At 39.9% G+C, this 24997-nt stretch overlaps 1 protein-coding gene and 1 long non-coding RNA gene across 2 annotated transcripts in view; one reads left to right on the forward strand and one right to left on the reverse strand.

The window, feature by feature from the left end:
- LOC307002180 overlaps positions 1–4656 on the reverse strand; it is a 66963-nt gene extending 62307 nt beyond the window's left edge. Inside the window, exons 1-2 of the long non-coding RNA XR_013798433.1 lie at positions 4457–4656; positions 2329–2396 (exon numbers count right to left, since the gene is read on the reverse strand). This is a non-coding gene — a long non-coding RNA (uncharacterized lncRNA). The remainder of the gene's footprint in view (positions 1–2328; positions 2397–4456) is intronic.
- A 13258-nt stretch (positions 4657–17914) lies between these two features.
- On the forward strand, positions 17915–20659 carry fzd7a (frizzled class receptor 7a). Its single transcript, XM_079617942.1, has one exon. It carries the CDS (start codon positions 18353–18355, stop codon positions 20012–20014), a length of 1662 nt encoding a protein of 553 aa, XP_079474068.1. The 5' UTR covers positions 17915–18352; the 3' UTR covers positions 20015–20659.
- The last annotated feature ends 4338 nt before the right edge of the window (positions 20660–24997 follow it).

Raw genomic sequence — 24997 nt, forward strand, 5'->3', positions numbered from 1 at the left:
TTGCTCAATCCTCACTTCACTTTTGGTTTATATCTACACTTATATCTATGTGTACTGCAAATGTTTTAAAGAACACGGGAGTCAACTTCTGCTAAAGGCGAACATAAATTAGATATACATTTTCTCTGATTGCGCTGCATCAGTCACGATTCTCAGGAAACAGTTTTGTCAAATCATCAATAGCAGTTTACTTCTGCAATTTAGTACAATTGGATATCAATTCATATCAGCAATGGACCGTATCGGAGTTCACATGAACGTACCCCAGACCACAATTTTTAGGCGGACTCGGGTACAGTTCACGGGTGCGCGCCTGAGTTCGGACAGCGTTCACATCATTCAAAAGAAGCCAAACTCTGACGTCAATGGAACCAGGGAGCGCACCAAAAGTGCTGGTGTGAAAGCATCCATAATCATCCTCATGTTCCTGTATGACTTTCTTTCTTAAAGGGTTAGTTCACCCAAAAATGAAAATAATGTCATTAATGACTCACCCTCATGTCGTTCTAAGCCCGTAAGACCTCCGTTCATCTTCGGAACACAGTTTAAGATATTTTAGATTTAGTCCGAGAGCTTTCTGTCCCTCCATTGAAACTATACAGTATACTGTCCATGTCCAGAAAGGTAATAAAAAAAATAATCAAAGTAGTCCATGTGACATCAGTGGGTTAGTTAGAAGTTTTTGAAGCATCGAAAATACTTTTTGGTCCAAAAATAACACAAAATAAGACTTTATTCAGCATTGTATTCTCTCCCGGGTCTGTTGTGAATCTGCGTTCAGGACTCCGCAGTGACGCTGCTGACGTAAGACGCTGATGACGTGTTATCTGGTGCGCCCGAGCTTCGTTTACAGTCTGAGGGAGACGCATGCTATATTCAAGCTACTCTACATTGTTTGCGTGGATATCATTTTTTTAATGGTGCGTAAATGTGCATGTCGCGGATGAGACACTTTTACAGCGTGCGTTTCCCTCAGTCTATAAATGAAGCTCGGGCGCACCAGATAACACGTCATCAGCGTCTTACGCCATCAGCGTAACTGTGAAGGATTCACAACAGACCCGGGAGAGAATACAATGCTGAATAAAGTCTTATTTTGTGTTATTTTTGGACCAAAAAGTATTTTCGATGCTTCAAAAACTTCTAACTAACCCACTGATGTCACATGGACTACTTTGATGATTTTTTTTATTACCTTTCTGGACATGGACAGTATACTGTATATACATTTTCAATGGAGGGACAGAAAGCTCTCGGACTAAATCTAAAATATCTTAAACTGTGTTCCGAAGATGAACGGAGGTCTTACGGGCTTAGAACGACATGAGGGTGAGTCATTAATGACATTATTTTAATTTGTGGGTGAACTAACCCTTTAAGTGCAACATTAAAAAAATATATTTTGAGAAATGCCCAACCCGATTTCATGAGGTGGTGATTTCATATGAATTTGTACGATGTGATTCTTATGGAAAAGTATAATTAAAAAAAAAAAAACACTTAAAGGATTAGTTCACTTTTAAAATGAAAATTATGTCATCATATACTCACCCTTAAGTTGTTTCAAACCTGTATGAATTTATTTTCTCTGTTGAACACAAAGGAAGATATTTAGAAGAATGTCAGTAACCAGACAGTTTCTGGTTCCCATTGACTTATAGTATATTTTTTTCCTACTATGGAAGTCAATGGGAACCAGAAACTGTCTGGTTACTGACATTCTTCTAAATATCTTCCTTTGTGTTCAACAGAGAAAATAAATTCATACAGGTTTGAAACAACTTAAGGGTGAGTATATGATGACATAATTTTCATTTTAAAAGTGAACTAATCCTTTAAGCATAAAGGTCCACTCCTAAATCTAACCACCAGTGGGGCATGAGCAGATCATACGGAAACAAATGAATGAGATTGTACAACCGCCAATCTAGCAAAACGCAAAATAGTTACAAATTCCCATGAGAGTGTGTAGAATATATCTCTGGGCTAATTATTTTGTTAATACAGTGGAAGTCAATGGTATCTACAGCTGTTTGGTTACCAACATACTTCAAAATATCTTCATTTGCATTCATACAAGATTTAGGATGACATGAGAGTAAGTAAATTACAGAATTTTCACTTTTGGGTGGACTATCCACATTCATTTAATACAATTAGTAATTAGTCAAACACAGCACAGATTTATCAAAGATTCAACAGTTTTAAAAAAAAATTGTGCGTAATTCAGACATGTTAAAATACTGTGAAAATCAATATACACTAGACGAAACATCAAGTAATATTTTGTATTACACGCATGTGTGCTATAATAGTATAGAGGATTACCTGCTGTGGATTGTGATGGGCTGGCATTGGTCCTTGGCTGCTTTTTACTCCTCCCTGAGGTACAGAAGCTGTCAGAAGTGTGGAAGAGAAACAGGGTGAGAGACTGAAGTGCTGAGAGTAAGAATGGATTTTAAAACTTTCAGTCACGGCAGTCAAACTTTCTTTCCAGAACAGTCCAAAAGTGAGTCAAACACCTCCTGCAGCAACACTAGAGCAGTAATCTTCTAATCTGGTTTGCAGAGTTCATCTCAATTTTGAGTGTCATACAAAAACAGAATGGATGACAAAAAAATGTAAAAAATAAGCCCTGATTGCTTCTGGTATTTAGGGGTAGATTAGTCGTCATGGAAATTTAGTTAGCTGCTCTATGCTTCAAGTATAATCTGGGAACAGCGCAAATAAGAGGGGTTCAAACTGGAGCATCGGCAAACAGACAGAGACAGTGGCAGGAGAGAATCATTCCATTAGAGAACAACAACAAATCTTCGATGGTCGTCATGGAAACTGGAGACCTGTCGTACGTGTTTTTGGAGTTGAGAACATGGGAAAATTATAAAGAAACCACATGTGATCAGTGATCACAAACACACACAGACATGCAGATACACGCCACAAACAAAAGTTACACAAACCACAGGAACCAAACATGGCAGTGGCACACTTTTTGACTGGGTTATTCCTAAACTTCTAAAAATAAAGGTTCTTTGCGAAGAAAAAAAAAAAAAAAAGAAAAAAGTAGGCCTACAGCAAGAAACCTTATCTTATTGGCTGTATGTGTTCTTATCTTGAGATCGCTTCATGGACTTTTGGAGATGTAAAAAGTTAATGCTACAATATTTCCATCAAATGCATGTGCTTAAATGGATTCTATTATTTTTGCGATTTTTATGATGCCTTCACGTGCTATAGCAAATTTCCTACTTCCCACTTCTAAAGTCATGATTACGAGCTCGTGTTCAAGTGCTCTGTTGTCGGACAGAACAGGAAGGAATCATGGAAGACCTATTTATTGGGAAAATCGTATTAAAGCAAAAATCAAGCATATAGAGTCAGTTCTGGCAGGTCACGTCAGTCAAACTCGCATCAGCTGACTCTCAGCTGATCCACTAGACATACCTTGGAGTAAACATATTTGGAGCAATGGGAATCCAGATTTGGCAATCTAGAAAAGTGTGTATCTGGATCAGATTGATCCAATCCTATTTTGCTTTGAAAAACCAGCACAAAAGAAAGATGGATTAGCCTACCTGATCCTAGATATCAAAACATAGGATTTCCAAATCTAGATTATTTGATCCAGATTAAACTTTTTGAACATCTGGGCATAGAGTATCAAAATGATCCCAGAGTTTCCCCATTGATAAATATGACTTGAGAGGATGATTTGTCAAATATTTAACTAGGAAACTCGTAGGCTATAACGATCATTCTGATGCATGTGAAGATGCATAGGCCACACAACTTTCGGTGCAGAGCAGTGTATGAGAAAATTAATTTAAAAAAAATAATCTTGAGGAAGTGTATGGCACGACAGGACAAATCAATGTTGATACAATCCACCTTTACAATAAAGTACAATGTTATGTTTCAATATAATATAGGCCTACTAAAATCGTATGTTTACTATAAACTAGCCTATTTAATAATATAAACAAAACAGGCCTGACTGCAATATAATTGGTTGTGATCTAGCCTAAAGTTATTAGAAATAGCCTGACAGAGTTTTCACAACACCGGAAGCTCGTGTAGACTACAATTCAAGCACTTAAAAAGGAACACTCCGACTTTTTGGGACTTTAGCCTATTCAACTTATCCCCCAGAGTTAGATAAGTCCATACATACCTTTTTCATCTCCGTGCGTGCTATACGTCTGTTTGACGCACCCACCGCTAGCCTAGCTTAGCACAAAGACTGGATGTATGCTAGCTGCAACCATTTACATCCAGTCTTTGTGCTAAGCTAGGCTAGCGGTGGGTGCGTCAAACAGACGTATAGCACGCACGGAGATGAAAAAGGTATGTATGTATTTAGCAGCTATTTATCTAACTCTGGGGGATAAGTTGAATAGGCTAAAGTCCCCAAAAGTCGGAGTGTTCCTTTAAACAGCAAGCAAGTTCGGTACCGCACCTGTTTTCAAACGCGTTGAAGCTCTCATCTCCATTCAGCGATGAAAACCCTCTCCTCTTGCTCCTGTTTTGGTGACTTTATTCTCCTCTGTCTTCCTATTTCGTTTAGGATGTTTAGCTGTGCTCGCCATTGACAAGAGAAATCCGGCTTCGCATATGATTCCTGTGAACGCGCACAATGATTGACAGGCAGACAGTGCCTCAAAATCCTTTTGATTGGCTATCAAATAATATAACAGCGGCACTATTATTGCAATTTACCGAGTAAAAATAAAAGTATTTTAATACTTAGCTCAAAAATGGCACCAGACTTTAAAAAAATGTGGGGAGGTAATTGGAACCTTTATTTTAGTCAGCATAGGCCTACATGACATGAAAATTCACCCTATCTTCTGCGTGTAATAGATTTTATTGTGAATGATTCATCCATCATTTAGAACTAAATCCACTTGCATCATCCCATGGACGCACAGAGAAAAACAAACCCACACGACAGAGGAAACTGTGGAATGCTCAGAAATGAAGAGTTAGAACAGACGAAAGGGTAAAAAAAGAGAAGATTTGAAGTTAAATAAAACATGAACAAGAGGGTACCTGTCCAGAATTTCTTTCCCCTGCCTTTTACCTGTCAGAAGGACTAAAAAGCTTATTGAGGTTATATGACCCTCCCTGATCCACTATCCTTTGACACAAACAATTCCCTCATCCATCCACATCACTACCTTTCCTGTGACATCACTTCTTCCTCCTTCATCTGAAAGGTTAGGTGTCTGAACAGTGAACAAAGTGGATGTTTGGAATGAAAGGAATAAAGTGATAGAGTGACTTTTAAATTCCAACCTAATTCCAGAAACTGGATTAAAATTAAATTGAGTAGGATATAGAACTGCAGTGTGAATCTGAATGTAAGGGGGTAAAATGAAAATTAACTGGATGGATGGATGGATGGATGGATGGATGGATGGATGGATAGTTCAGAAAGTTCAGCAAGTTCAGAAAGTTTGAAAATGTGATGATAGTATCTGACCCCGTTTCTGTGCAGCTTCTAGGGTTGTGCACTATTACTGGGATCTGTCACAGTCAGCATTGAAGATACACATTAACCCGTTTAATCCCAAATTTTTCCCAGACACAAAAATATCCAAATCATGTGTCATTAGTATCCCTTTGAAACAATCAATCATAATTTTTAGAAATTTTCATGGAAAAGTGGTTGAAAAAGTGTGTTTTATGATCGGTCACAATTGTGACCGGTGGGATACTGTGTTGTATCAACCATTGGACAGACTGAATATAGGTCTATTTGACCTGTGCAGTGTGTGTGTGTGTGTGTGTGTGTGTGTGTGTGTGTGTGTGTGTGTGTGTGTGTGTGTGTGTGTGTGTGAGTGAGTGTGTGTGAGTATGGAGCCCCCCAAGTCCCACTTTGTCATCTCGTGGCCTCAAGATAGGATCTAGAGGCCACGGGATGGCATCTTGAGGCCACGGGATGGCATCTTGAGGCCACGGGATGGCATCTTGAGGCCACGGGATGGCATCTTGAGGCCACGGGATGGCATCTTGAGGCCACGGGATGGCATCTTGAGGCCACGGGATGGCATCTTGAGGCCACGGGATGCTATCTTGAGGCCACGGGATGGCATCTTGAGGCCACGGGATGGCATCTTGAGGCCACGGGATGGCATCTTGAGGCCACGGGATGGCATCTTGAGGCCACGGGATGGCATCTTGAGGCCACGGGATGGCATCTTGAGGCCACGGGATGGCATCTTGAGGCCACGGGATGGCATCTTGAGGCCACGGGATGGCATCTTGAGGCCACGGGATGGCATCTTGAGGCCACGGGATGGCATCTTGAGGCCACGGGATGGCATCTTGAGGCCACGGGATGGCATCTTGAGGCCACGGGATGGCATCTTGAGGCCACGGGATGGCATCTTGAGGCCACGGGATGGCATCTTGAGGCCACGGGATGGCATCTTGAGGCCACGGGATGGCATCTTGAGGCCACGGGATGGCATCTTGAGGCCACGGGATGCTATCTTGAGGCCACGGGATGCTATCTTGAGGCCCCGGGATGCTATCTTGAGGCCTAGGGATGCTATCTTGAGGCCACGGGATGCTATCTTGAGGCCACGGGATGCTATCTTGAGGCCACGGGATGCTATCTTGAGGCCACGGGATGCTATCTTGAGGCCACGGGATGCTATCTTGAGGCCTAGGGATGCTATCTTGAGGCCACGGGATAGTATCTTGAGGCCACGGGATAGCATCTTGAGGCCACGGGATAGCATCTTGAGGCCACGGGATAGCATCTTGAGGCCACGGGATGCTATCTTGAGGCCTAGGGATGCTATCTTGAGGCCACGGGATAGTATCTTGAGGCCACGGGATGCTATCTTGAGGCCACGTGATGCTATCTTGAGGCCACGGGATGCTATCTTGAGGCCACGGGATGCTATCTTGAGGCCACGGGATAGTATCTTGTGTGTGTGTGTGTGTGTGTGTGTGGAAAGTTGCAGTAGGTAAGAAGTTAGGTAGCAGCAGAATTAGCTAGCAGAATTAGCTAGCTAGCTAGTCTTCCGTGTGTGTGTGTGTGTGTGTGTGTGTGTGTGTGTGTGTGTGTGTGTGTGTTTCTGTGTGTGTGTGTGTGTAAAATTAGATAGAAAGTTAGGTAGCAGCAGAAAGTAAGGTAGAACAGTTAGCCTATGTGTATTAGCATGTAGATACAATGGGTTATCCCACCGGTCACTATTGTTGCCGGTGACATGTTTGTGAGTTCTATGACCACATTAAACAAAGTTGAGTAATTGCAAATGTATATATCAATACTAGACACCTTAAACATGATGTGTACCAAAAATCTATGTCCTATCTTTATGTTAACATACTTTAATAACCTTTTCTTTGGGAGCTTTCTTGCTGCCATCCTCTTCTCTTGGCGCAAAGAGGAAGTAAACTGCTCTGGTCATGTGACAATTTACAGTAAACATGCGACACTGCACATATTTCATTGAGACCCTTTATTATTTCAATATCTGCTGGAAATGCATTGATAGAACATTCAGTATCATTTTTATAGCCTTAGAAATGAAACATTTTTTTACGGTCACTATTGTGACCGGTGGGATTAAATGGGTTAACACATACACTATGTTTGTCAGAGTGGAACACAGCCAGAGGGGTCGTAGCAGCACCACAGCTCCCCTGGGGCTAATTACTATTACTTCAGCCTCAGGGGGATATTTAGCTCAACGAATACTCCATATAAACACACACAGCTAACTACCGTTCTCACAATCTTGTTTACAACATTCAAACTCCACATTCTGCCATGTTGAAAATCCACACACATGCACAACTCAGCAGCCACCACAAAAACATCTCCCAAGCTGCTTAAGCTGCATGAAACAGCAGCCATGTGGAGCGTAATGAATGCAGCAGTGAATGAAACAACCCCATGCTCACCATCTCATCCCACAGGCCTCATCCCTTTATCCTACTTGTAGCTGCTTTCTTTTGTCTAGAAGTGTTAATATCCCTGACTGTGTAGCTCTAACCTCAGTAGTCCAGCTGTGAGGGGATCAATACCATACCCCAGTTCTGCTCTAGGTTATGTAAACGCCTCTTGAACTTTACAGTAAAAACACCAGGCTCCATCCCTGAGCTCCACTAAATGTTTTTCTTTTTTCTTAAAAGCCAACTATCTGACAAGGTGAGGCGGCATCCAAAAGTCTGGGTCGACTCTGCAGTGATCAGCTGGGAACATTGATTTTATGTCAAGCTAAGAGCCAAACCTGCCAGGCACAGTTGGACTGGCTGCCTCCTTCAAGTTGAACTCTCCTAGCTGCCCGCTTGGCTGTTTGTTTAAAGAGGCTGATCGATACAGACACCCCCTAGCATCACCGCAACACAAATAGCATCAGGGCAACCACATAACTATTTCACAAGGGCTCCACATCTCCTCGGAGAGAGTAACAGGGTAATCTCATTAGAATTCATATTATAGATATTCATTAACGTTTACACTTACATTTTGTTTGGATAGACTAAAACTTTACAAATCACCTGATAATTAGTCAGAAGAGCAATTTTGTGAACGAGTCAGGCACAATATAATTGCAGAACATTCATTCATTTATTTACTTAAATTATGGAGAAACATTATGCATATATATATATTTTTAAATGAAATGCAGATGGGGCTAATAAAAAGGTGATTCTTAGTGCTCTAAATATTTTAAGGTAAATATGTCCCCATGTGGTGAAAATCAAGCTTTTAATCTTGTTTTATGTCTATGGGGTGTTTTAAATAAGCAAACCATGTACAAATTCATAAGTCAACACCATTGCTGAGTATTTTAAAACTGCAGTGAAAAAAGACATCGTCTCAACAAGACGTCTCAAAAACACGGTTTGAAATCGCTGGTGTTTCTGACATCACAAACTACCTTGTAACCAATCACGTCAATGCGTGATCGTCAACAAGTGGATCTCTGAGCTGGTGTGAGTGAGTGGAGGCGGGTGCTAATTTGCATATTCATAGAACAGCGTATACTAAATTAGGCTAAATGAGTTACATTCAATTTTAAGGCATGAATAAAAAAAAATAAAGGAAAAAAAACTTTTAAAGGGGTGGTTGAGTATGATTTCACTTTTCTAACTGTAGTTAGTGTGAAATGTTGCTGTTTGAGCATAAACCACAGCTGCAAAGTTACAATGCTCAAAGTTCAAAGCAAAAGAAGATATTTGCTTTTAAAGAAAAGGAATACAACAAACGGCTGGTAGGGACTACATGACATTCAGGTTAGTGACATCACCAACCCTAAAATGTACATAACCCGCCACCGGGAAGATGCAGTCCATGTTGAGAAGAGGAAAAGTTGTTGTATAAGAGTACATTTGTGAGTCAGCTCAAACTTTACCATCCGTCTTTTCACATGCAATAGAAAGTCACTCTGTGTGCATCTCACAACAGTTCCTATACGAGCGATTTATAGATTACCATGACAGAATATCCTAATTGAAGATAGTTAACAACCACATCAGCAACATAAATTCATCAACTAACTATTCAGAGACGTCCTGCTGCATTCTACGTGTTGTCACTTCTTCTTGAAAATCTCCATCTTTGTCTGACTCCGGTTTAACATTAAAGGCAGAACAGTTTCTGTCATTTTAGTGTGTCTGCGTGAGGTAATCGCAGCTGCTAACACACACAAGCTCTTGAAACCCCGCCCTCTGTACAGCTCGTTTGCATTTAAAGGGCCAGGCACAAAACGGTGCGTTTTTGCAAACTCTCAAAAAGTGACAACTTTAACATGCTATATAAAAATATCTGTGGGATATTTTGCGCTAAAACTTCACACATACACTCTGGGGACATCAGAGATTTATTTTACATCTTGTGAAAATGGCATTTTACCGCCCGTTTAAATATGTAATTTTGGTGGTCAAAGATGAGTTTTAAGGAATACAAGCATTCACTACAGGCAGTGACCTTTGCCTCAGTAAACTCATAATGACTGATTATTAATAGTTAGTAAGATAGTTTTTAAGTTTAGGTATTGGGTAGGATTTAGGTATATACGTATATGGTCATGCAGAATAAGGCATTGATGTGTGCTTTATAAGTACTAAACAGCTAATATCCTAGTAATATGCTAATAAGCAACTAGTTAATGAGAATTATTCCACAAAATAAAGTGTCACAGGGCTTTAAATACATGTAATGGCATTACAATTATTTTATGTAGTAAATCATGATGAAAAAGAGAAATTCTGCTATGAATTCAAAATAACATAAACCTTTGTGTGTCTTATACAAATAATATATGCTTTAGATGTAAATATGTTTATTCTATATGTTTCATTCATATAGCAAAACTGCAAAAAGTGATGTGTGTTTAAAACATACTATACACTACACATTTCAGGAAAAAAAAAATATTTTACATTATTACAACCAGACATATTACACAAACAAAAGTTAGTATATACTTTAAGGTTACAATTACATATTACTATTTACAGTGTTTGTACAAATACATTTGAAGGTCCCACTTTATGTGTCTTTACAACTAACATTTAAATTATAGTTTGATACAAAGCACTTATTGTGTACATATATGTTTTTACATTGTACTTATATATAATTACCTACATGTAATTACATCAGATATTATCTTCTGTAATTACATCTTTAATCACATTGACCCTTCTCTTACCTTTTAGCCCACCGTTAAACCTACCCATACCCCCAAGCAAAAGTGTTTTGCAATACAACATGAACTCAATAAATACATTGTACGTATTGTTTGATCCAAGTACATAGTTAAATACACCTAATTTAAAGTGTGACACATTTGGATTCTAATGAGGTCACATTGGCTATACAAGTAATCAAAGAAAGACAGCAGCACACACAATGCGGTTTGAGATATGATTGAGATACGTTCTCCTCAACCCCCCTCTACAGTTGAAAAATGTTTGGAGCAGCTGTTTCCTTCAGACCTTTGATTCAACTTGGCTTATGCAGCTGTCAGGGTGCAAGAAATGATACTTATAGAAATATAGGACAGGCACTTCATTGTTTCATCACGTGTTCTTCTGCACTGAAATGTGCACTCTCTAGCCAGAGACCTGTGAAATGAATTAAAAAAATCCAGGTGCTTCAATCAGACACCATCAAGACCAAACAGTAACACACAGCACATACACACTCTTTCTCCTGAAGCAGTGAAAACAGAGGAAGGTCCCCTCCTGCTAAAGTGCAGCACATATTGAGATCCTGTACTCCCAGCCATCCAATGGGTCGCCTTGTTTATTAATCCTGTGTAAGAATGCCACTTTCAAACAGCACTGAGCTCCCAGAGGTGCCCTGGCCTTGCTTTTTTTCTGACATGTGATAAACACAAGATGGCCGCCCCCACCCCAGTTGGTTTACATAAGACTGTTAAAACATCCCTCCGCCTCTTGCCCTCTACACCGGCAGCACGTATCCTTCACAGCACAACCCCATCAGCCAGAAACAGCCTACCCGCTCATTTGCTAGCAGACCATACGTGCGGCGTATTTGTGCTGCATAAATCATCCTTTCATCGCACAGTTTCTCCTGGCGGCCATGTTTTTTTTCCAGGTTTGTGGAGGTAGCATACCTCTGCCCTGTACTGTAGCGGCTCTGTAAACCATTGACGGATCCAGTCCAGCTGGCTGGGTGAGCAGCCCTCTCCCTGACATACTCGCCCTCTTCTAGTCTACTCCAGGTAGGCTGACGGGTCCTAGCCCTCACCACCTCCGCTGACCAAAAACAGCCTCTTTTTTATTCATCTCCTTTTTCACTCACTGACTCTGTGAAATTAAAACCTCGGTGGGAGAAAAAAAATGAAGACTTGCAATAAATGAAAGTAGCAACATGTGAAAATTTTTGAATGAATGTGCATTAGTAAACATTGCAAGATGGCTATGGATGAACACCAGTTGTTTGAAACAGCTTTGGGCGCTACAATGAAAGATTTAGACTTCCCTTTTTCTCTAAAAGAGGAACAGAAGACGGTGCTCGAATCGTTCCTTTGGAAGAAGGACGTTTTTGCTGTTTTACCGACCGAATACGGCAAGAGTCTAATTTATCATTTAGCTCCTGCTGGTAGCTAAGCGTATGCGTATGCTTAGCGTATGCTTAGCGTATGCTTTATGACGTTAAAATAACGCCAACATTTTCCTATTTACATGTTGTGATTTGTATAGTTACAGCGTGTCCAAATAACAAGGTCACATGAGACACAGCCATCTTCAACCGTATACGAAAATATATTCTCAGAAGGCGAAGCACTGCTGCTTCTGTGGAGTGATTTGCTCACAGCACCTGAGAAGCCTCGTGGCGAGGAGCAGAGAGTTCGCTCAGTGTTGCGCTAATCACTCTGCAGAAGTAGCAGTGCTTCGCCTTCTGAGAATATAGTTCCCAGTATGTATTGATGAATCCCACGTAAATTGCAGTGTTAGTGTTTCTTTCCATACAATGATTTTTTTTTTTTCAACAAATGATCAGAAATAGTAAAATATCAGTGTAAACGACTGTGGAATTAGCCTAAATAAAATGCAGTAGGCTAACAAATTATTTGGAGCAAACTGTCATCACTAAAATGTGGTAAGAATGCTCTTGAGTTTGCATAGATTTTGTTCTTAGCTACAAATCCAAGATAAGAAAACATTAGTGAATGTCAGAATCTTCGTAAAAAGTGCGTAAGTGGGGTTTAAGAACACATTTCTTTGTAAGAACGGTTGATGAATGAGGCCCATTATTTCCGTGTAAGTTCTCTTTTTAAGTATAATTTTTTTCAGTGAACACTAGTATTATAATACCACAACCATGTCACAATGAGATAACATCTATTACAAGACACTTAACTTGTATAAAAATAAGTGGATAAACTGGAAAAATCTACTACTAAATCTACTACAGATATGTTCTTTAAAATAAGTGATCCGCATAGGTTTGCATATTTACTTAACTGAAAGTTGTAGAAAATTAGTGCCCAAAATCACTAACCCTGTAGAAAAAAAAGCTGGTTCACTGGTCTTCTAGCCTGGTAAGGGTTTAAAGGGGTTTTCTGTTGGTCAAACTAGGAAACCAGTTGGCCGCCCAGCTAAACTAGCTAAACAGCTTGACAACATGAAGACCAGCTTAAACCAGCAAACGTTACAGTTAAGTAACGTAAGTGTGTTTGCAGCCTGCAGACCGCTTCTTTAATTTCGCCTTTGATGAGCCCACGTTTCTCTAAATTGTTTCCCCTAAAATGTATATTGCCAGACGACTGTGTTTAGGTTAACGGTATAGCGTGTTTATATGACCAGTACATCTTCCACTGTAGAAAAAAGAGAAAATCTTGCTCTGAATCAAGGGATTATAGGACAGACGCCTGCTCTCTGACAGCTGGCCACTTGAGTTTTACAAATGACAGACAAACTCCATCAGTGGAAAGTTTTAGAAGTATGTCGACCAGAACAGGAGGGGGGAAAACTGTGCACAGGGTCAGGAAGAACACACTAAGAAAAAAGCAGGAGGAAATAGTGAAAGATAAGACGAAACTTACAAAATATACATAAACATGTCAAAAGGGAGTTTACGAGTAAATTGTGTTCATACCACTAAACTGTGTGGCAATAAAACATCTTAAGCATCACATTCTGGTGCAGTTAAGGTGTGGATATCTGTCATGAAGTCCTGTGGAGACAGCCTGGAGCTCTGTTTCCGTAACACAGTGTGATGTTCAGTAAGCTGGATGATCAGAGGGCTAAACCAAAGCTTTCCTCCCCTTTTCCCGTCCCCTGTGACAGCAGTACACGGAAAGCTGGAGAGGGACGGAGCTCTTGGCACAAAGATTAAATGAGGGAGTTTTAACTGCTAATTAATTGCAGGTCCAGAACACACACACACACACACACACACACACACACACACGCAAACACCCTAAAAATTCTCTCCCATGCAACTACACATTTTTGTTCTCTCTCAAACACACTGAAACGGACATTCAAAAGCTCTTAGTGTGTGTGTGTGACACATTTGTAAAAGAATTACAAATATTACGAGCTGGTGTTCCTCATGTTGTGCCCTAGCACATGATCTTAGATTCATATCAACAGCATTTTGCACTGTGGACGTCATGTTTCTCTGGAGAGGGCGTATTAACCCCTTCCGCATTTCACTGGGCCGTATTAGCCAAACTGAATAAGCCTCCTGTCATTTATGATACAGCGCCTGCAGCCTATCCTCAGGCAATGCTCAAGAGTCCAGCGTAACCTGCATTTCCTGTGGCTCTCATTCTCTTTCTGCCTTTCTCTGTCTCTGTCTCTCTCTCTCTCTCTCTCTCTCTCATGACTATCTTCATTCATTCCTTCGGCAGACACCATCCCTTCATCTGCTGCCTGCACCTCTCCCAGTGCATGAGAACCAATGTCATAGGCAGACTTGCCTGGGGCTTTTTAAATATGTATGTGAATCATGATACTCTCTCTTGCCATTAGCAATGGAAATATAATACAAACAAAGGACATTTATATGTAGCTGCAATGCAGATGAATGCTGTGGCATTCTTCAGCAAGTCCAGACCTACATAGCTAGGGTTTGTATTTCTTCTCTTACATGCACACTATTAATTTAGACAAGAGCAAACATTTCTTCAAAAATGAAAGTGTTGAGGAGTGGGTTAATATATCGGCACCAACCATGCAGATATCTGGGTGTGTGACTGGGGGTTTTCTTGCAGGAAAAATCTCAACTGAAGAGAGCCAGAGCTTTACAGTCTGACACGGTAGCTAAATGACCGCAGTGATATACACTTTGCCCGGGACGATGTGCCTCAAAGCACTCACTGACCATCCTTAAGCGTTTTATTTGGCTTGCTCGTGTATGCATGTTGAGTTATGTGCCACAGTCCTCTGTAAGTTAACGTTGGTGCCAGACTATGGGAAACCAAGGGCTTGACCAAATCAAAACAGACTCGCCCGCAAATTTACGGACCTGCTACTGAAAGAGCTGAATGACCGGGGGAGGGATTTTCTGCTAGCGCCATTCAAATTTGAAAAAAGCTTCTTTTTTTTTTTAATGTAATATAAGTTAAGAACAAAATGGGGGGATATGAAAGAATGAAACCATAGCAAAGGTTAACAACAGAGATATTATTTAGTGTTAATATTTGGGGGAAATGCATGAAGAATGTGCATGATAAAAAAATCTCTGGGACAGCAAATGGTGTGATGAGATTTCCTCATGTACAGAACGTCCTAAATCATGAAGCTTTGATGGGGCGAGCATCAATAGATCCAACTGTAAAAGGAACTCCACACAATCTGGAAAACATGTTATGCGCAAAATATAGGCTAAGTGATTAAAACATAGCACCAATGGGAGGAAATGTTCTTGGAAAACTAACAATTGATTTCCAAAATTTCCTGGAAACTTACATAGTTCTCAGGCTGGGTCATGTCAGAGATGTTTCACTTTTAATCTCAGTGACGATGAGGTTTGTCCCAAGGGACGGCGAATGCTGGTGGGTGTATCCGAGCGTCTCCCTTGGGAAATCAACCTCTCTGAAACTATCACTGACTATTAGTAAAACATATATAATTTAAGTTGCTTCACTGACAACTAGTTGAAAGAAGAAGAAAAAAACATAATTATTTTGCAAGACATTGTGATTCCTTAAGATGTCTCCTCTTTCTAAACAGTAAAGGACAGAAGATTCTTGATTCAAATGTTGTGGAATATTTGTAGATACTATAATGCTTAAAGTATTTCTATTAGAATGATTTGTTGGCACATTAATAAATTATATACACATGCTGTTTTTTTATGCAGACCTCAGGTGTGTCAGTCATCAAAAAAAATGTAAAGACATACAGAGCTCTATGGGCCTATAAAACACAGAAAGGACAATAAATATTGACACACTAAAAGCAGTGGTTTGATTTTTTGTCAGGATGATTAAAGGTCAAATTCAATTAACCCCAAAAACAAGTACGACCAACAGGTTATACTCAAAGCACAGCCAAAGAAGATTGGAGAGTTGAACTGAGAGCTCCAATGAAGTTCACATCATTTCACAAAATACAACAGATCATGTAGTTTATTCCACTACAAGGCACCCGTATTCCCCTCATTACCTCCTTTTACTTTCTCTCTGAGTTGAAGCGTAAAAGTGTGGAGCTGAGCAGTATGAGAGCTAATAAGGTCCAGTGGGAAACCACAAATATTAATGAAGTCTATACTAAAAACTCATATGAACTTTTCGAACTTGTCTAATCATCTGTACTAAATCATTTCTTTTTGGCATCTTTCAAGCCACCCATCATCATACCATCTCTCAATATCGTTTCCAAATTTCACATAGTCTGCTTTAAAGTTGTTCCTACTTTTGTTGGTCCCATAAATGTAGGCAGGCACGTGAAAAACACAAAATTATGTAAATCACTCTTGCAGAGTAAAGTATTTTCAACCATATTCTGTTCTCAAATTCAAATAGGGACAAGAATCATGAATTCATAAACTCATGGTGTATTTTATCACTAAAACAACATCAGAACAACGTGATGAAAATGTCGGTCGAAGTTTTAAGTTGCATGTCTGTTGAAAGATGAAGTGAGTGTATATGCCCAGTGATCAAACATGGGCTGCTGTAGAGCTGTACGGTGAGTTCCAGAATAAGCGTGCCATGGCGCTCATTTCTGAGGCAGCAGCTTTGGGCTCCGTGTGATTGATGTTGAGGTCCAGAGAGCAGATCATCTCCCTCAGCCCTCACATTTACATACCACGTAACCAGGCATACAGCTATAATGCTCAGATCTATTTTTAAAACTCACTCAAGCAGAGGGAAGAAGATTTTTTATTTATGATTAAGAATAAGTTATTCAATAAGCCAATAGCTCTGGCTACCGCTGGTCTCAGACACTTATTAATTAATTGGTTTATAATTGTAACAAGTTGTGAATTCTTCGCATTTTTGGCACCACTGAAACTCTGTTTGGTTTAGCTTCTTTTAATCTGGACCTTAATGTACTATTTCACAGAATCTTCCAGACAGATTTCATAGTGTTTCTCTTAATATCTTCCTTACATGGACATACTCTTCGTGTACATTTAAATCTCAGCATTTTTTGCCCTTACATAGTCCAAATTGTTTAGCTGATGGTCCCCACACACTCTGCATGAGAATTCAAATGAAAATCATCAAAATATTTATCATGCTTTCTAGCAAGTTAACTTTCCAAGCCAGCCTGAATAGCGGGTGTGAGGTGTGTCATTAAATTAACATTTAAACCATTTAATTGACTATTTCGTAATGTAACCTTATACCCCCTCCCCCTCCCTCGGGAAAGATGTAGGCTATTTACTCAAAGGAATTTATTTTAGCTCTGCTTTTTCCGATGTATTATGATTATACTCAGATTATAACAAGAAACCCAATGAGATAAAGGGGTGTTTACATTTTGTACACTGACTCAGTGTTGCTATATGCTACTTCTACTACGCAAATTAGTAAACACATATTTGAATTGGTAATGCCGACCATCAACATTCACACACATAATTATCATTTGAATGGTTTAAAAAAATAAAAGCTGGATTTGAATTGAGAAACTAAAATGGAGTGACTTAGTATTAGTCATGTGCAAGATTTGGCACCGGTTTGCATGCCCAAAGAATCACTACACTTTCAGAATACAGCCTATGGATTTTTCTCTCCGCCGTCTATAGAAGGAAAGTTTCTGATAGCTGAAACCCACCGCAATTACAACCAATGACCAATCAAAAGCAAGACGCAAAGGAAAACAAAACCTGTGATTGGTCTAAAATGCTCGTGGTTTCAAGGCGCCCCGCATCGAGGGGCAGTGATTTTGAATGAGGGGTGTGTAGAAACCGACGGCACATTATTGTATGTGCGCCTCACTTGCGCTCAAACCTTCCAGTCAGTGAGAAGCGCGTCTACCCAGCGCACACGAGAGCGCGCTCTGCTCGAGAAACCCGACTTAAGTTTTAACACGACTCTCTGGAAGGCAGTTTTTAAAGTCACTGGATACACAGGCTTTTACACGCGGGATTTGGAGAGACAGACGGAAAACTCGAAATAACATTCGAAAGATTCTCTCAAAAACCTTGAAGAAGAAAAACCATGCGCTCCTTGTGGATTTAGTTTGGATCTATTTTCGGACTTTTGTCAGGGCTTCCTTCACAAATCCACTCATTTGCTTAACATGATTGCTTTCAGACCACGAGTGTTGTGACAAGAGCTCAAACAAGGAGTTCAAAAAAAAATTACGAACTGGTCACAAAGAAACTTTGACTGTGAACGCAGAGCTTATTCTTTCAGAACGAATCAACTGAACAACGGCTTTCCTCAAAATGCAACACTGTTGCGGGATTACTGTATATTTTCTTCTGTTTTTCACCCCGGCCCTGCAGCCGTCCAGCGCTCAGTATCATGGCGAGAAGGGCATCTCCATTCCCGAGCACGGCTTCTGCCAGCCCATATCGATACCTCTCTGTACGGACATCGCCTACAATCAGACCATTATGCCTAACCTTTTGGGTCACACCAACCAGGAGGACGCCGGGCTGGAGGTGCACCAGTTCTACCCCCTGGTGAAAGTGCAGTGCTCCATGGACCTGAAGTTCTTCCTCTGCTCCATGTACGCGCCGGTTTGCACTGTGCTCGAGCAAGCCATCCCGCCGTGTCGCTCCCTGTGCGAGCGCGCGAGACAAGGCTGCGAGGCCCTCATGAACAAGTTCGGCTTCCAGTGGCCCGAGCGACTGCGCTGCGAGAACTTCCCGGTCCACGGCGCGGGCGAGATCTGCGTGGGCCAGAACACCTCGGACGCGGGAAGCCCGACCTCAAACCCGACGCCCTACGTGCCAGAACTGATCACACTACAGCCGAGCGTGATCCGACCCAGCCAGCAATTCACATGCCCGCTGCAGCTCAAAGTGCCCACTTATCTGAAGTACCACTTCATGGGCGAGAAGGACTGCGGGGCGCCATGTGAGCCCACTAGACCCAACGGATTGATGTATTTTAGAGAGGAAGAGGTCAAATTTGGCCGGCTCTGGGTGGGCATTTGGTCCATTTTGTGCTGTGTGAGTACACTCTTCACAGTTCTCACGTACTTAGTGGACATGAGGAGGTTCCGTTACCCGGAGAGGCCCATCATCTTCCTCTCCGGGTGTTACTTCATGGTGGCTGTTGCATACGCAGCTGGCTTTTTCCTTGAAGACAAAGTCGTGTGCATTGACAAATTCAACGACGATGGTTACAAGACCGTCGCGCAGGGCACCAAAAAAGAGGGCTGCACTATCCTCTTCATGATCCTCTATTTCTTCGGCATGGCGAGTTCAATCTGGTGGGTCATTCTGTCCCTCACATGGTTCCTCTCTGCGGGAATGAAGTGGGGTCACGAAGCCATCGAGGCCAACTCTCAGTACTTCCACCTGGCCGCTTGGGCTGTCCCAGCAGTTAAGACCATCACCATCCTCGCCATGGGCCAGGTGGATGGCGACCTCCTCACCGGTGTGTGCTACGTTGGCATCTACAACGTGGACTCGCTGCGTGGCTTCGTCCTGGCGCCGCTTTTCGTCTACCTCTTCATCGGCACCTCGTTTCTCCTGGCCGGCTTCGTGTCGCTTTTCCGCATCAGAACCATCATGAAGCACGACGGCACCAAGACGGAGAAACTGGAGAAGCTGATGGTGCGCATCGGCGTGTTTAGTGTGCTCTACACGGTTCCCGCGACCATCGTGATCGCCTGCTACTTCTACGAGCAGGCTTTCCGAGAGCAATGGGAGAAGACCTGGCACATGCAGACGTGCAAGCGATTCGCCGTCCCTTGCCCGGTCAATAACTTCGCCCCTATGTCTCCAGACTTTACCGTGTTCATGATCAAGTACCTGATGACCATGATCGTAGGAATCACCTCTGGATTTTGGATATGGTCTGGGAAAACTCTGCAGTCGTGGCGCAGGTTTTATAAACGGCTCAGCAATAGCAACCAAGGCGAGACGACGGTATGAAAAAGAAGCGAGTCTGTGTTTGGTTTGAATGACCATGCAAGTTTTCTCTGAGATAAACGTCTCGAGCGGAGACATGGCGAACCGTTACGCGAAACGAGACTTGTTGAGTGAGTTTTGTGGACACTACTGTGTGCCTAGACGTTTCCACAGTGGAAGCGGACCATCATGAACAGTGTTATCAGCCTGAGTCTGTTTAACCATTGGGGTTTCTCATATTATATGTATGTGAAAAAAGACATTTGAGTGTATTTCTGTGTAACACGATATCAGATGTGATCTCTGTAGACAATAGCCTACTGAATGCTTTGCGCAATGCTCACGGTTCTCTACCTGCAATTTTGGAAGTAATTTGCCTTATACACATAACTGGGGACTTGTATGACTTTCGCAGCCCTACGTCGACAATCATGCATACTTCATGGACCGTCAAGTACGCATTAGGATTGGGACTCTTATATGCATGTGTACAGCTGTGAATTTATGCAAGCTCCCTTTAAACGATGTAATGTGTAAATAATCACCCTTTCTCAAAGAATATATGTATTTATGAAAATAATCTTGCTGTTTTTTACTTGGTTTTTAAAATTTGGTAAGAGACCTTTGTATCTGTACAGTTTCGCTGAATAAATTGATTAGATTTTTAACGAACTGACTCATTTTACTCAAACGTTTTTATTTTTAAAATGATGAAAACAAAGACATGCAGATGTCGAAACCATGCACGGGCTCCTCTGTTTAACCTTTAGCATTTATTGTAAGAAAAAAGCCTGTCAGAAAGTGCTCAGACAACTAGCCTTTTTGAAGACTGTTGCACCAAATGTGGTAGGCTATTATCTTGACTTTTACATTTTTTTATTTAACTACAAAACTAAGTCAACCTCAAAGAATGAGACCTACATGCGTGGTGATATTCGGTGCATTACTGAACAAATTAAAGTATTGGTGTTTAGAGAAACTCCGGCGTGTAAGAGCGGTGCTTTAGCGCCACCCACAGGTGACTGATATGTTGTGAACACTTGATCACAAGCTGAGTTGACTTTACAGCAAGTTTTATGAATGAACTACAAAGACAAGTTTCAAGAACGAAACATACTTTATATTTAAGCAAAAGTTTAGGTTATCATCAACTGTTGCACATAATTTATCTCTTGCACTATTTGAGAGCTTTATTATATTTAAATGCAGTGTTTTGTAACAGATTTATATTGATAAGAATATTAATTTCACTCTTAAAAAGAAAGGTTCCACAGGAGGTTTTTCGCAGTAATGCCATAGACAAACCATTTTTGGTTTCTAAAAGGAAAGTTTCAGTGAACGGGTTTTAAAATAACTTTTTTTCCTGAGAAGAACATTTAAAAAATCTTTTTCCACGAAGACCTTTTGTCCAATGGAAAGTTTTCATGGATGTTAAAGATTCTTCATGGAAGCGTATACCAATAAAGACCCTTTGTTTTTAAGAGTGCACTGCAAAGGAAAAGGACTCACCAAAATATTATATTGCATATTATATTGTGAACAAAATACATTAATGTTACATTTTATACAGAATCACATTCTGTAACACTAATTATGGTGCAAAGTCTCTTGAATGCCTACAAGCTATATGTTTAAATCTGTTGAGCCCCTCACATATACAGTAGGCTCCTGTTCTTTGGATGTGTGAAGTGCCCATATTAACTATCACAGAAGCAACTGATTTATAAAAAAAGATTTTCCTTATTTTACTATAATCATGATATTTTTTAAAATTATTTCAATGTGGGTCAAGAGCTCAGCTCAGAGGGTGTTGGCAGGTTAATGTTAAGTATTTTAACATTTTGTCCTCATCAACCTGCAGGTGCTCAACTAGGGTTCTGTTCATCGTCACAAAGTATGATCTCACAGAGTAATAAAATGATTCACCGTGTAACACAAAGCACATGCAGTTGTGGTTGAAGAGGCTAGTGTTGTGGTTCAAAGGCATCCACAGCAGTCTGGAGACGTCTTTCCTGTGACGCTCAGTTTAAACCTCTTGCAGATCTGAGTACTGAAGCACAAGAGCTTCTCGAAAGATGCACAGTAAATACTTTACATATACAATATGGTTCCATTTGTTAACATTAGTTAAATTTGTTAAACTAACAATGAAAAAAAATTAAGTATTGTTAATCTCAGTTAATTACAACATTTACTAATACATATTAAAATCAAAAGTTGTTTCTGTTAATATCAGTTAATGGACCTGAGCCACCATGAACTAACATTTGTAATAATTACTGTAACAAATATGTTGTCCGTTAATGTTAGCTAATGCATTAACTAAACGTTAACGGGGACCTTAAGTGTTACTAAATGCACTGTTCCCAAAACGTGTTTATTAGTTAACACAATAAGTTGCGGCCTTAAACACAATAAACTTGGTTGTTTAAATAATTTCAACTGAAATTACATTAAACTTACTTAAAAAAAAACTTGCCTGTTAAAGCAATGTAAAAACATAATTATGTATGTTGTTTCATTTTAATTTTAGTCAAAATGTTAGTAATTGTGTTGTGTTTTTGTAATTATAAAAAAATTATATAAAAACAAAACAAGCTTTTGTTTAAAAAAAAAGTGTCTTTATTTACAGTTTTAGCTATTTTATTACATCGAGTTAGACTATGAAAATGAGAAATGTTAGTCTTGGCAACTGGCTGAAATAAAAAAAAAGTTTTTTATATATTTGATTTGACTTCAATATAAGAATTATTTTATAAAAAAAAAAACTACAATTATTATTGTATTGTATATACAGTAATACCTGTATATACAGTAATAAATTGTATTACTGTAAAAAAAATGGTTGGTTTAACTTAAAAAAAAGTAAGTTACCTGGTTGCCATTGAAATTATACATTTGAGTTAATACAACAAAGTAGATTGACTTAATCAACAGACACTCAAAATCTGAATCACATTAATCATCTAAGTTAATTTGATAAAAGAAAAAAAGTTGCGATAACAAATCATGAAAACAATTTTTTACTGTGTAGTTAATAACCCAGTTATTGTATTAAGTACATAGTATATGCGGAACATGACTGTAAAATAAAGTGCTATACCTATGATTTTAATTATAGTTTCAGTTAACTAACCCTTCAGTATCCTCTTACATTATTTAAGGACATCCTGCAGGTCTTTTAGTTGTACGCTTTAACAATTCCCCCTGTCTGTTTGATTGATGGAGGGGTTTTATGTGAAGGAAGGAAAGGTCTATATCTTGTGGCACAGTCAATAATACTAATTAGGGATGTGCTGTACTGGGCATATGACAGGACGTGCCTGTCAAGTTACTCACAAAAAGCTGTGACCAGTTATCTTCCTTTTGTTTGTATTTTAGGATGGGTTTAGCAAAGGTAGTAGAGTTGCTGGCCTGACCAGGAGGGGTAAGTGCTTGGTTGCAACCAAGGAAACAAGAAAACAGTGCTCTGCCGAGGAGCTGTGGAGAGCCTAGCAACACCAAAGCTCAGCAAACACAGACATTCGTAACATGGGCCGAAATGATTCTTACTATGTAAAAGCAGCTGCGGAGATGCTGAACAAACACGCAAATGCATTCTGAGGTAAAGAGAAATGGTCGCTGAAGAGAGGGGTGCCGCTGGGCCACAAACTGAGGTACGAGAAACATAAAACAGCGTTGAACAACTGTGAAAATCACTGACTTTTGACATTCTTTGAAACCTAATTATATCAATAAGTTATTTGACAACCTATGTTTTTACATTTTCAACTTTTTTGTAAGTTATATTTTTTATTAGTTATATCATATTTAACTCATTATTTTAAGTCTAGTGTAATTTAAGTTTAAATGACTTAAACATCCAAGTTGACTGTACTTAAAAATTTAAGGCAGGAACTTTTTTAGCAGTGATACAATTGCTATATATAATAACGGTACAAATTAAAAAGGCCTTTGTGATTTTAAAATCTTGTACATGTACTTTTTCAGCATTCATTCAAAGAACATCATCAGCGTCACAATGAAAGATTTTGTCCTGTCATTGCTGAGTCGTGGGTACGGCCAAATTGTGCCCGATGAAGATGGTAATGATGGAAGACTGGAGGTCTGTTTTGAACCAGAGGTAAATGTTTCTTACAAATGTGTCTATATAAGGCCAGTTTCAATGAGTACGCGCAGTAGAACAGTCAATCGAAACATGATCTTTTCCTAGGACTACTTCAACTGGAAATCTCAGCCTTCGCTGCTGCGTCTTACGAGCAGTGGGCGTTTTTTTGGAGGCCTAGAGCCGGCGCCACCAAAGACCTACAGTACAAGGAGAGGGCCTCTTATTCTGTATTCAGAAGATCTCGCACTGGCATACCGATCTGGCCAGGTTAACAGGAAGAGAAAGGCTCCTAGCTGCCCGAAACAGGAAGTTGAGAAGCAGCTGCACACACTGCAAGACCTGACTGGAGCAATTTTGGCCTTTGGAAAAAAGAAGGTAAATTTGTGAAATAGAAGAAAGAATAACACTATTACCCTTCACTGTAAAACATTTGCCTTAAAATGCCTTAAAAACATCAGTAAACTCAACTAAACATGAAGATATCCTTTATTTCAACTCACAAATAGTCAAAACAATGGATTACTTTTTTTGGTTTTTGAAAACGTATTTGAGTTATAGGCCTATATATATATATATATATATATATATATATATATATATATTCACTAGGGTAACTATTAAAAATAAAATCCATTTATTTAAATTAAATATTTTTTTAATAGTATTTAGTGGGTGTTACACACAATAATGTTAATGCTGTTTGCAGAGGTCTGGAAACATCACTCAGATTTACAGTTCCGGATATAAAGATTTAATGGTCAAGTTTAAAAAACATTAGATACTGAAAAGGCAGCTGAACCGAACAGTCGTCTGATTAATGTACCAGGTTACACACACGTACATGACCAAGTACTGCATGAAACAGTTCGTTATCTGTCAAATTTAGAGTTAAGAGGCCC

The sequence above is a fragment of the Phoxinus phoxinus genome, assembly GCF_949152265.1.
Source record: "Phoxinus phoxinus genome assembly, chromosome: 7".
Classification (NCBI taxonomy): Eukaryota; Metazoa; Chordata; class Actinopteri; order Cypriniformes; family Leuciscidae; genus Phoxinus; species Phoxinus phoxinus.